The 13481-nt window shown below is 38.6% G+C and overlaps 1 protein-coding gene across 1 annotated transcript in view; it reads right to left on the bottom strand.

The window, feature by feature from the left end:
* The window catches only part of gnas (GNAS complex locus), a 69561-nt gene that overhangs the window by 14863 nt on the left and 41217 nt on the right, over nucleotides 1–13481 (bottom strand). Inside the window, exons 12-13 of the mRNA XM_072915908.1 lie at nucleotides 10631–10761; nucleotides 7628–7701 (exon numbers count right to left, since the gene is read on the bottom strand). Coding sequence (XP_072772009.1) covers nucleotides 7628–7701; nucleotides 10631–10761 — 205 coding nt within the window. The remainder of the gene's footprint in view (nucleotides 1–7627; nucleotides 7702–10630; nucleotides 10762–13481) is intronic.

A 13481-nucleotide genomic window follows, 5' to 3' on the forward strand; every position in this document is an offset into this window, starting at 1 on the left:
AAGTGCCAAAAAGAAACATGACAGCGCGAGGAGAGATGCCAGGTACACAGAGAGCGCGCAGAAAGGCACCGCGTGCGCAGAAAGACAATGCGCGCGCGCAGAAAGGCAACGCGCGTGCGCAAGAAGGCACCACGCGCGCGCAAAAGGGTGTCCACAAAGTGGAGAATCAGCGCGCGATAACAGTTTTTATGCGCTTGGATTTTTGGCATTAATGTGACGCCATAAATTGCGCACTGCTCAAACGTCCTCTGCGCACGGCAAATCTATGCCACGCTCAAAATCAAATAAAAAAATAAGCGCATAACAATTTTCGACACACGGACACGACAGAGAAAACAGTTTTCGTCATCATTGTTCAAATATTGTAACGTCTGTCGAGACGCTTATCTCCATTCGGTGCCACATGTCCACACCATCAAAATGCAGAGGCAAACATTTCCAGATAAACACCGTATGAAAATTGTTTTGATTTTTTTAGTTGTGATTTCCTTCTCTGCATGAAAGTTTAAAAGTAGCATATATTAATGCAGTATGAAGAAGAATGTTTTAATGTAGACACATAGAATCATCATACTGCTGTGATTATATGTATCGCAATATGGCCTTAAAATATCGCAATATTAAAAAAAGGCCATATCGCCCAGCCCTAGTTCAATGATGCCATTTCTGTTTGTCATGTATAATTTTGTCTTTATCCTTGAATAAACATGTCAGTTTCTTGTTACCAACCATTGTGTATTATTCAAACTCACCTAATTCAGCTGGCTAGTTGTTATCAAGAGTACTAAAACCCTTTTCAACATGATTCTGACAACTAAGTAGGCTAAATAACTTTAAACTTTAATACATGCTCGGATAGGCCAGTATCGGTCAGTATCGGTATCGGTCAGTATGCAAAAACAATATCGGTATCGGATCGGAAGTACAAAAACCTGGATCGGGACATCCCTAATACACATATATATACCATTTATATATACACATATATATACCATTTATATATACACATATATACACATATATATATATATACACACACACATATATACATATATATACACACACACACACACACACACACACACACACACACACACACATATATATATATATAAATGGTATATACAGGTAAAAGCCAGTAAATTAGAATATTTTGAAAAACGTGATTTATTTCAGTAATTGCATTCAAAAGGTGTAACTTGTACATTATATTTATTCATTGCACACAGACTGATGCATTCAAATGTTTATTTCATTTAATTTTGATGATTTGAAGTGGCAACAAATGAAAATCCAAAATTCCGTGTGTCACAAAATTAGAATATTACTTAAGGCTAATACAAAAAAGGGATTTTTAGAAATGTTGGCCAACTGAAAAGTATGAAAATGATAAATATGAGCATGTACAATACTCAATACTTGGTTGGAGCTCCTTTTGCCTCAATTACTGCGTTAATGCGGCGTGGCATGGAGTCGATGAGTTTCTGTCACTGCTCAGGTGTTATGAGAGCCCAGGTTGCTCTGATAGTGGCCTTCAACTCTTCTGCGTTTTTGGGTCTGGCATTCTGCATCTTCCTTTTCACAATACCCCACAGATTTTCTATGGGGCTAAGGTCAGGGGAGTTGGCGGGCCAATTTAGAACAGAAATACCATGGTCCGTAAACCAGGCACGGGTAGATTTTGGGCTGTGTGCAGGCGCCAAGTCCTGTTGGAACTTGAAATCTCCATCTCCATAGAGCAGGTCAGCAGCAGGAAGCATGAAGTGCTCTAAAACTTGCTGGTAGACGGCTGCGTTGACCCTGGATCTCAGGAAACAGAGTGGACCGACACCAGCAGATGACATGGCACCCCAAACCATCACTGATGGTGGAAACTTTACACTAGACTTCAGGCAACGTGGATCCTGTGCCTCTCCTGTCTTCCTCCAGACTCTGGGACCTTGATTTCCAAAGGAAATGCAAAATTTGCATGGTTGGGTGATGGTTTGGGGTGCCATGTCATCTGCTGGTGTCGGTCCACTCTGTTTCCTGAGATCCAGGGTCAACGCAGCCGTCTACCAGCAAGTTTTAGAGCACTTCATGCTTCCTGCTGCTGACCTGCTCTATGGAGATGGAGATTTCAAGTTCCAACAGGACTTGGCGCCTGCACACAGCGCAAAATCTACCCGTGCCTGGTTGACGGACGATGGTATTTCTGTTCTAAATTGGCCCGCCAACTCCCCTGACCTTAGCCCCATAGAAAATCTGTGGGGTATTGTGAAAAGGAAGATGCAGAATGCCAGACCCAAAAACGCAGAAGAGTTGAAGGCCACTATCAGAGCAACCTGGGCTCTCATAACACCTGAGCAGTGCCAGAAACTCATCGACTCCATGCCACGCCGCATTAACGCAGTAATTGAGGCAAAAGGAGCTCCAACCAAGTATTGAGTATTGTACATGCTCATATTTTTCATTTTCATACTTTTCAGTTGGCCAACATTTCTAAAAATCCCTTTTTTGTATTAGCCTTAAGTAATATTCTAATTTTGTGACACACGGAATTTTGGATTTTCATTTGTTGCCACTTCAAATCATCAAAATTAAATGAAATAAACATTTGAATGCATCAGTCTGTGTGCAATGAATAAATATAATGTACAAGTTACACCTTTTGAATGCAATTACTGAAATAAATCAAGTTTGTCAAAATATTCTAATTTACTGGCTTTTACCTGTATATGTGTATTAAGGCTGCAGCTAACGATTATTTTTCTATCGATTAATCTATAGATTATTTTTTTCGGTTAATCGGTTAATCTATAGATTATTTTTTCGATTAATCTATAGATTATTTTTCCTTTTACCGATTATTTTTTTTATTTAAAATGAAGATGAAAAAATAAATGTTGGCCAGTTTTTTCAAAAGGCATGACTTTTATATACAAAAAAAAAAGTATGGCCACTCAGTCAACATTGACAACAACATGACAAAATATTCTGTAACAATGTAAACATTTAAAACTTTTAACATTTAACAAAATTAAAAGTAGCTTATTTGCTTTTTAATGTGCAAATATAAAAGTAAACATCCAGTGCAAATCTTAATATTCTGCAATAGTATAAGCATTTCTAAAGTAAAAGTATTGCTTATTTTGCTTTAAAATGTGCAAAAATAAAGATAAACATCCAATACAAAAAAGTGCAAAACGAAATATTCTGTAACAGTGTAAACATTTCAACAAAAGTAAAAGTATTGCTTATTTTGCTTAATAACACAACAATGATAGTATGATTAAAGTGAAAGTTAATTGTTGGTTTGTACATAGTATATGTAACTGTTAATGTTGTAAAAGGTATTTGCACAACTAATTAACGTTAGCGTTAAAGAGGAGCGCGTCTTTGTAAACACTGAACAGGCATGCCAAACGCGCCTCTCAGAGCGAAACAGTGTTTTAGTTTATGAATTTACAACGCAGATACAAATGACACATTCATGATTTTGTGTAATGATGACAATGTATACTCACGCGGACGATTGACTAGTTGATGGTGATGGCAAGAACGCTGTCGGGTGTTTTCTTTTCAAATGTTCCTTCATAGCCGTTGTGCTGCTATGATAGGCCATTTCCGCTCGACACAGTGTGCATACAACAACTGTCAAGTGTTTTGCTTTTTTTCGCTGTGCTTATCCCACACTTGAAGGGATGTACCAATGCTGAATGTGGCTTCTGGATTTCACTCAAAAGACCAGACCGTAGTTACTTTTTCCTTTTATTTTCCTTTAGTTTGCAACAGTTTTTCCAACCAAGAAACAGCTTCTTTTTTCTTCTTTAGTCTTTTTAGCAGTCTTTAGCAGTGTTAATAGACTTTAGTTTCTTTAGCTGTCATTAGCTGTCTTTAGTAGCCTTTAGTAGCCTTTAGTAGCCTTTAGCTTCTTTAGTAGGTGAAAAACCTTTAAGGACAAAACACCACAAGATTAACATGCTGTAAAAAATCAATCAATTATCAATCCCATAATTTATAACTATTAATTAGGCTATCAAACTCTTAACCATTAAACAAGTGCAAGAAAATGGACACATCTTTTCCCTTTAAGTTAAAACAGATTTTAAATAAATTGTCTCAACATAAATGCACCAAGATACATATAAAATACATTTAAACCCAGAAACACAATAGATAAATGCAACAGAAAACCCAATATGCAAATACATAAATACCTAACCAATTAACCACCTATTTAGATACATATTTAAAATCCATATTCAATATAAATATATTATTAATTTAGCAGTGAAACACTCAATCTTAAACGCTGTCTACTGGTAGAAAAATGCCCCTTTTTCTACGCCCTCACCAACACAGTTAAATCCAACACTTTAAATTGAGCGACTTCACCCTCCTGATGAAGCAAACTGCTCCAACATTTATCAAACTAAGCAAAGAATATCAACACTAAACAACAGTTACATAACACACTGTGTGTATTTAGCCTCCAGACTAAGCACGCTACATGCACACAACCCCCCCTCCCATCTCACCAGCGCAACAGGTGCGCCACACCCACGAAGAGAAATATTAAATCTTACATACTTTTGGCACAACTCTGGGTTATCTGTAATGAACTAAACCTTTTTCCACTCTGCGCTGGCGTCTTTTGTACTCCTTGATTTGACACAGCGGTCTAATTACCGGGCTCGCGCACCAGCAGATGAGACAGGAGCGCGCCGCGTTATACCTGCGCGCGAACGTAAACTGATCGGCTCTGATTTTATAAGCCGACTGGCCGAAATAATGCCGAATTATATACATTTGTTTATTGAAATACTCCCACACTTTTGACCACTTTTGGCGTGCTTTTTTTCCCTCGCTCGCACCGCTCGCATCATCTGCTTTGCCATGTAAATATGCGACGCGTCGAAGCATAAAAACGACGTCGACGTATTTACGTAACCGATGACGTCGACTACGTCGACGCGTCGTTTCAGCCTTAATGTGTATATATAAATGGCATAAATCGAGTCAGGTCGGGCTTATACCGCCACGGGTAAGATGTACCCCTGTGCTACCTGCCGCATTCGGGCAGATGGGGCTCGTAAACCTGGTAAGGCAGCCTATATAGGAGAAGGAAATCTCCAATCTCAAAACCACCGCTGCCTTGCGGTCAACCCACTCGAGGGTAAGGCTAAGGGAGTAAACCCCGACAGAAAATCAGGAGCCGGAGTCCTGAAGGCGGTTTGACGTTGTAGCGTCATTCCGGCAACTCCTGCGGCGTCGCTGGTGCCAAGTTATATCGACACTCATCGCTCCCTTGGATCCACCAGCCATGTGGAGAGGGGGGGCTTGCTGCCTACACAACAGCTTGCCCTCCATAGTTTCATGCCCAGGCCGTGTAGATCCACTGGAGAGGTCCACTGGAGAGGTCACTCCAGCAGAGTTCTAAGCCCATCCGATTGGCGAAAGAAACCAGGGGCCATCTCGCAGTGAGACCCACCCCTCTTTTTGGATCCACCCCATCGTCTACCGAGACGGAAGGATGCCGACGACGACGATATAAATGGATGTATATATTTATATATGTATATATAAATGGATGTATATATATATTGGAATATGGAGGATTATATAGTGTATCCAAGCTGAAATACTTGTATAAAGTGGACTTGAAAACAAAGTAGGTTTTAATGGAGGATAGCTATTGCTGCTTCACATACAAACACAGAAAGGTAAGATACACTCACAATACTTCATTTATTTTGTGAAAAGCAAATGGCACCAAAAAGTATTTAATAACTTTATCAAATACTTTTTGGACCTTTTGTCATATCATAATATCATTATGATAACCTTTATATGAAAGCGAATAACTCCCTTCTTGTTCATGTTACTCTAATGTGCAACCTACATCTACATCTACTCTAATAATGTGCAACCTACATCTACTCTAATAATGTGCAACCTAAATCTACATCTACTCTAATAATGTGCAACCTACATCTACTCTAATAATGTGCAACATAAATGTACATCTACTCTAATAATGTGCAACCTAAATCTGCATCTACTCTAATAATGTGCAACCTAAATCTACATCTACTCTAATAATGTGCAACCTAAATCTACATCTACTCTAATAATGTGCAACCTAAATCTACATCTACTCTAATAATGTGCAGTCTAAATGTACATTCGAGGCGGCATGGCGTAGTGGGTAGAGCAACCGTGCCAGAAACCTGAGGGTTGCAGGTTCGCTCCCCGCCTCTTACCATCCAAAAATCGCTGCCGTTGTGTCCTTGGGCAGGACACTTCACCCTTTGCCCCCGGTGCCACTCACACCGGTGAATTGAATGATGAATGATAGGTGGTGGTCGGAGGGGCCGTTGGCGCAAATTGCAGCCACGCTTCCGTCAGTCTACCCCAGGGCAGCTGTGGCTATGATAGCTTACCACCACCAGGTGTGAATGATTGATGGGTTCTACATGTAAAGCGACTTTGGGTACTTAGAAAAGCGCTATATAAATCCCAGTTATTATTATTATTATTATCTACTCTAATAATGTGCAACCTAAATCTGCATCTACTCTAATAATGTGCAACCTAAATCTACATCTACTCTAATAATGTGCAACCTACATCTACTCTAATAATGTGCAACCTAAATCTACATCTACTCTAATAATGTGCAGTCTAAATCTACATCTACTCTAATAATGTGCAACCTAAATCTACATCTACTCTAATAATGTGCAGTCTAAATCTATATCTACTCTAATAATGTGCAGTCTAAATCTATATCTACTCTAATAATGTGCAACCTAAATCTACATCTACTCTAATAATGTGCAACCTAAATCTACATCTACTCTAATAATGTGCAGTCTAAATCTATATCTACTCTAATAATGTGCAGTCTAAATCTATATCTACTCTAATAATGTGCAACCTAAATCTACATCTACTCTAATAATGTGCAACCTAAATCTACATCTACTCTAATAATGTGCGACCTAGATCTACATCTACAATGATTAGAGCTGCACACATGAATTGAAGTAAAGAAGAAAAAAAAACTCCAAAGGTATCTATGCCTCACCTGCTGTTTAGTTCACCACACGTCACTGCTTTGGACGGAACATATATTCTAATCACTAATCAATCACTTTGTTTGGATAGAACATCCATTCTAATCACCAAACAATCACTTAGTTTGGACGGAACATCCATTCTAATCACCATTCAATCACTTAGTTTGGAACATCCATTCTAATCACCATACAATCACTTAGTTTGGACGGAACATCCATTCTAATCACCAATCAATCACTTAGTTTGGACGAAACATCCATTCTAATCACCATTCAATCACTTAGTTTGGACGGAACATCCATCCTAATCACCATTCAATCACTTAGTTTGGACGGAACATCCATTCTAATCACTAATCAATCACTTGCGGCCTCTGACGCGGCAATGACAGCTAGCTAGATGTTAAGCTAAAAAGAGCTAGAATGCTAACGCTAGCACACCTTTGCGTGTCCGTGGACGACGAGCACGACAAGAAGGTATGAATATTATTGTCATTATTATTATTAAAATTATTATTGTTCTTTGGTTAGCTAGCGAGCCGTCCCCGGTGGCCCTGCGTTACCTCGGAACCGGAGTTCGTGTTGCGGCTCCAGCAGCAGGACTTGTTCCGGTCTGGCCATGTCCCACAGCTTCTTCCTAGACTGGATCACAGGGGGGGCGGCCGTCCACCGACTTCCTTGCGGGCGAGAAGGCGGACTACGGCCGGTGATAGACTGGCTGACTGCCGCCGACAGCTGCTGCAAGCTAACGTGCTAATGCTAACGGAGAGAGCCGAGCGTAGGGCGGGGCGGACTTGGTGAAGAGGCGGGGCTTAGCGCTTGGAGGCGCAGGGTTGGTCGTTGTGATGGGCGTGGCTTGTCACAGGGAGAGGCGGGGCCGAATTCTATAACGTGTTGTATTGTGTACATTAATGAACATCTTTATATTGTATTTGTTAACACTTATCATTTGCCAAGATTGGATATTAAAAACCTGCGCAAGTCTGTTGTTGTGGCAGATGTGCTTTTGTCTTCACAAACTACTTGATTTGTCACAGCTACCACTGAGAAGAGCCATAATTCCTAATATAGCCATACATAACATAAGCATAATTAAAAAATAATATTGCCATAAATAATAAAAATATAACCATAAATAATATAACTTATTTAGCCATTAATAATATAGGTATAAATAATAAAATATAGCTATAAACAATATATTCATAAATAACAGCCTTAATAATAAAACTATAACCATAAATGATACAGCCATAAATCATATTGCTATTAATACAAATATAGCCATATATAACCATTAAATATAATATAGCCATATGTAACCATAAATAATATAGCCATGAACAATAAAACTACAAATAAAAATGTAGCCATAAATAATAAAATATAGCTACAAAGAACTATAAATAACAGCCATCAATAAAAATAATAACCATAAATTATATTGCTATAAATAAAAATATAGCCATCAATAAAATACATAGCATCAAATAAAATCACCATACATAATAGAAACATAACCATAATGAAAATACAGCCATATATAATAAAAATATAATCACAAATATCTCCATTAGAAAAAATATTGCTTAAATTATAAAAGTATAGCCAAAAAATGTAAATATAGCCATGTATAATAGTCAAATAATATAACCATACATTTTTTGTTTGCCATAAATAAAATATAGGCATAAATAATATATAAAAAATAAAGCCATAAATTATAAATATAGCCTTAATAAAAATATAGCCCAAAATAATAAAATATAGCTATAAATAAAAATATAGCTATTAGTAATAAAATATCCCAAAAAATAATATAACCATACATAATAATATAGCCATAAATAATAATAATATAGCCACAAAACATATATAGTCATAAATAATATAACCATAAATAATAATAATATAGCCACAAAAATATATAGCCATAAATAATAATAATATAGTCATAACCCACTTTCTTTGCAAATAAAGTGAAAAGTTTTGTTTGCGTTGGTATTTTGATGACTTGTGTAAAAAAATGTGTCATTTTTCCCTTTTCAAGCCAGGAAGAAGAAGAAGAAAGTAAGAGAAGACAAGTTGAGTTGAAGGAGTTTAACTTAGAAGCACACTTGTCGCGTGTAACATTGGATTCCTAGTAAAATACTTTCTCTTCAAAGCCGTATACATGTCGTGTATTCAGCCTCTTTAGGGGAAATATGATCCAAAAATAGAAATGTAAATGATGCAGAGGAAGAAACAAGAAATCATTGACCCAGCTAGTGAATACAGCGCAGAACTTGAGCTGGTTACACACGTACAGTGGTGAAGGCAGACACACTCTGTACAAGAACCAGAGCTGACACACAACAACCAAGGACAAGTTCACCTAAAGAACTGTGAATTCTTCCTCTTACAGAATAACTCAACAAACCCACACTCCTTTTTTCTTTTCAAAAGTTTGAGTGTTTCATCTTAAAGCAACAAGAAAAAACATGGATATGTTTGATGTTTATGCCCAATCCAGTAAACGCACGTTTGATGTGTTTTTTTTAATGATTATCCTGATATGCAAATGTCATAGTAAGGACTGCTGTGTGTGTGTGTGTGTGTGTGTGTGTGTGTGTGTGTGTGTGTGTGTGTGTGTGTGTGTGTGTGTGTGTGTGTGTGTGTGTGTGTGTGTGTGTGTGTGTGTGTGTGTGTGTGTGTGTGTGTGTGTGTGTGTGTGTGCGCGTCCACTTGCTTGCAGTCCAACGGTGACATCACATGTTTTGTCATGGAGCCACTCCTACAGGAAGGACATGTGTGACAGGACAGTGGCCACGCCCCCTCAGACACACCCATCACAGTGGACTTAGCAGCAAGGGGAAGTTGGCATCATGTACTTTGTGTAGGTATGTGTGTGTATGTGTGCGTGTGTCCGTCCCCAAGTGTTTTTTTTGGCATGTCCCTGGAAGAGTTCAAAGACTGTTCCCAAGTTTGTTCTGCTTTTTTTTTTTTTTTTTTCATTTTTTGGGTCTTTTTGGCCAAAATCTCTTTGCGTCCAATCACAAGAGCTCATACTGTCCTGTAGGTGACGTCCAATCACAAGAGCTCATACTGTCCTGTAGGTGACGTCCAATCACAAGAGCTCATACTGTCCTGTAGGTGACGTCCAATCACAAGAGCTCATACTGTCCTGTAGGTGAGGTCCAATCACAAGAGCTCATACTGTCCTGTAGGTGACGTCCAATCACAAGAGCTCATACTGTCCTGTAGGTGACGTCCAATCACAACAGCTCGTACTGTCCTGTAGATGACGTCCAATCACAAGAGCTCATACTGTCCTGTAGGTGACGTCCAATCACAAGAGCTCATACTGTCCTGTATGTGACGTCCAATCACAACAGCTCGTACTGTCCTGTAGGTGAGGTCCAATCACAACAGCTCGTACTGTCCTGTAGGTGAGGTCCAATCACAAGAGCTCATACTGTCCTGTAGGTGACGTCCAATCACAAGAGCTCGTACTGTCCTGTAGGGGACGTCCAATCACAAGAGCTCGTACTGTCCTGTAGGTGACGTCCAATCACAAGAGCTCATACTGCCGCAGGTGCATCCTCTGGATGATGTCCCTACAGTCGTTGAAGACACGGCGGATGTTTTCCGTGTCCACAGCACAGGTGAAGTGTGGGTAGCAGTAATGGCGGCCGTCACCGCTCGCTGTGCTGATCCTCTGTGGGAGGAACACAGACCGCAGGGTTTACTTATTTTACCAACTACTTTTTACTACCTTTACAAACTACTTCTTACTACCTTTACCAACTACTTTTTACTACCTTTACAAACTACTTCTTACTACCTTTACAAACTACTTCTTACTACCTTTACAAACTACGTTTTACTACTTTTACAAACTACTTCTTACTACCTTTACCAACTACTTTTTACTACCTTTACAGAGTACTTTTTACTACTTTTACAAACTACTTCTTACTACCTTTACTAACTACTTTTTACGACCTTTACTAACTACTTTTTATGACCTTTACATCAGAGGTGTGGACTCGAGTCACATGACTTGGACTCGAGTCATGAATTTGATGACTTTAGACTCGACTTGACAAAATGTAAAGAGACTTGCAACTCGACTTAAGACTTTAACATCAATGACTTGTGACTTCACTTGGACTTGAGCCTTTTGACTTGACATGACTTGCTACTTTCCCCAAAACCCAAAGATTAAAAAGTTATTCTGCGCTCCGTGGCTTTCATTTTGTATGTGTCTGTCTATCTAATAGCGTGTGTGCTGCTTGTCAGCGTGTGTGCTCTCAGTACAACAGCCAATCAAATTAGATATACGTTGTTTTCATCACACAGCCTTCATCTAATCAAATTGCAGGACAACCACCGAAGAAGAGTTGTCAAACAACGCGCCAGTGAGAAAGATTTATACCAAAGTTGGTTTCGTTCGGGTATTAAAACTACGACTTGGTCAACAACAAAAAAATTGCAGTATGCTAAATACGCAGTTCGAATATTACAGACGGAGACGCAACAACTTCCAACTTCGTTCGACATTTGAAGATGCACAAAGAAGGATAAGTTTTGAATGTAAGCTAACGTTTATTGGCTAAGTAACGTGACTTTTATTTGCTGTGTAGTTAAATCAGTGAGGCTGTAAACTCACTGCTAACGTTATAACCATAGACATCTTATAAGGGTACGCAGCATCGAGCGCTACTGCCTACTGGCGCAGACGAGACGCGGGGCCGCCATCTTGGAGTGGTGATTCGCTCCACTCAGTGCAATTCATTAGGCAGGAGCAATGAACTGTCAGCGCATTTAATTCATCTTACCTCACTGAATACCACTGATTTTCACACGCTTTTTTGTCATACGTGTAGCTATGATAAAGGACACATGTTTTGGCGTGTTTTATTATTCATAGTTTGCTTAACAGTAATAGAATAATCTAGTGACCAGACGTCCGAAATCAAAACTGGGAATATAATCCCAGAGAAGGGGGAAAAAAACGGTCAGCTATTTTTAAGTTGAAGAAACAATATGATTAGGTTATATATACATGCGTATATTCTACATAAACAATGTATGAATACATTAGATATCTATACATCTTATAGACTGTATCTCTGTTGCTGCAGCAGCAGAGAGTTTATTCTGACACTTTGTATTGATATTTTGTATTAAATTCTTCCCTTAAATGATAATGTTTACAGTGATTGTTTTATATGTATGTTTTATGTATGTCACTTTGGATAAAAGTGTCTGCCAAATACTTAAACATAAACATATATAAACATCGGAAAGTCTTTATATCAGCTAAAACCACCAATCTGTTTCACTGGATTGGGAATAAAACCAAATTCTGTTTTACCCAACAATGTTAGTATTTGAATATTGTTACTTGAAGACTTATTCCTGGTTACAATTATACTGTTAAGAAAATATTGTTTTATATTTTTCCTAAAACGAGAATGCATCATAATCAGTGGCGGCTGGTGAATTTTGTTTTAGGTGGGGCTGAAAGTTTGTAAACCAAACCCCTGGAGGAGAGTCATCCTCCCCCAGAAGATTTCTTTGTGATTTTCACATACAAACATTGAAGATCTTTGCTCCTTCTCAACTCTGTGCTGATATTCTTTTCACAAAACAAACCAATAGTACGTTAATGTCAAATCTTACTTGTGAAAAGTAATCCCCCGATTCCTATTTTCAACAGTCCGCACATTTGAGCAGGAAACCGCTGAACACCAGCCCGGCATCTTTGTTTTCTACCTGTCAACTGTCAGTTTAGGCTGCTAGTCGGCTCCTCATCACCACTTCAAGATGGCGGACAAATTGCTTGCGTCACAGCAGCCAATGCTGCGTCTACTTATAAGATGTCTATGGTTATAACGTCATTGCAAACACGGCAATCTGTTGCGTCCACTGCAGTTCGCTACCTTATTCATACTTTTTGTCAAGTGATTTTTTGTAAGCAGGGTTGCATGAGGTATCTATACATAACGTTACGTTAGTCAATGTATCACACACAGTAACGTAACGTTAGACAGCGGTCAGCAGCACCGCGTATTTTAGCCACCTACAAAAAGACAAACATAGTCAAATAAAGGTCAGTTAAAATGTATACTATATTAAGAATATGTGTACATATTGCATAGGGCCCTGACATCTAAAAAGTACCAACTCTGTTCATTGTTATGTTCATGTATTTGCTATGTTTTTCATGTATACGCACACAAACACACATACAGTATGAGATGAGATCAATGAGATAAAGTAAGAACAGGATAGAAACTGCTGTGGAACTAGTTACAGTGCAATATGCCATGGAAATACAATGTTAACACTTTTGTGCAAATAAGTACAGTTGCACTTGTTTTTTCAAATGTGTTTATTCTGTAAAGGAATGAGTTAAATGTTTAAAATGAC

This window comes from Nerophis lumbriciformis, linkage group LG23, assembly GCF_033978685.3.
Source record: "Nerophis lumbriciformis linkage group LG23, RoL_Nlum_v2.1, whole genome shotgun sequence".
Classification (NCBI taxonomy): domain Eukaryota; kingdom Metazoa; phylum Chordata; class Actinopteri; order Syngnathiformes; family Syngnathidae; genus Nerophis; species Nerophis lumbriciformis.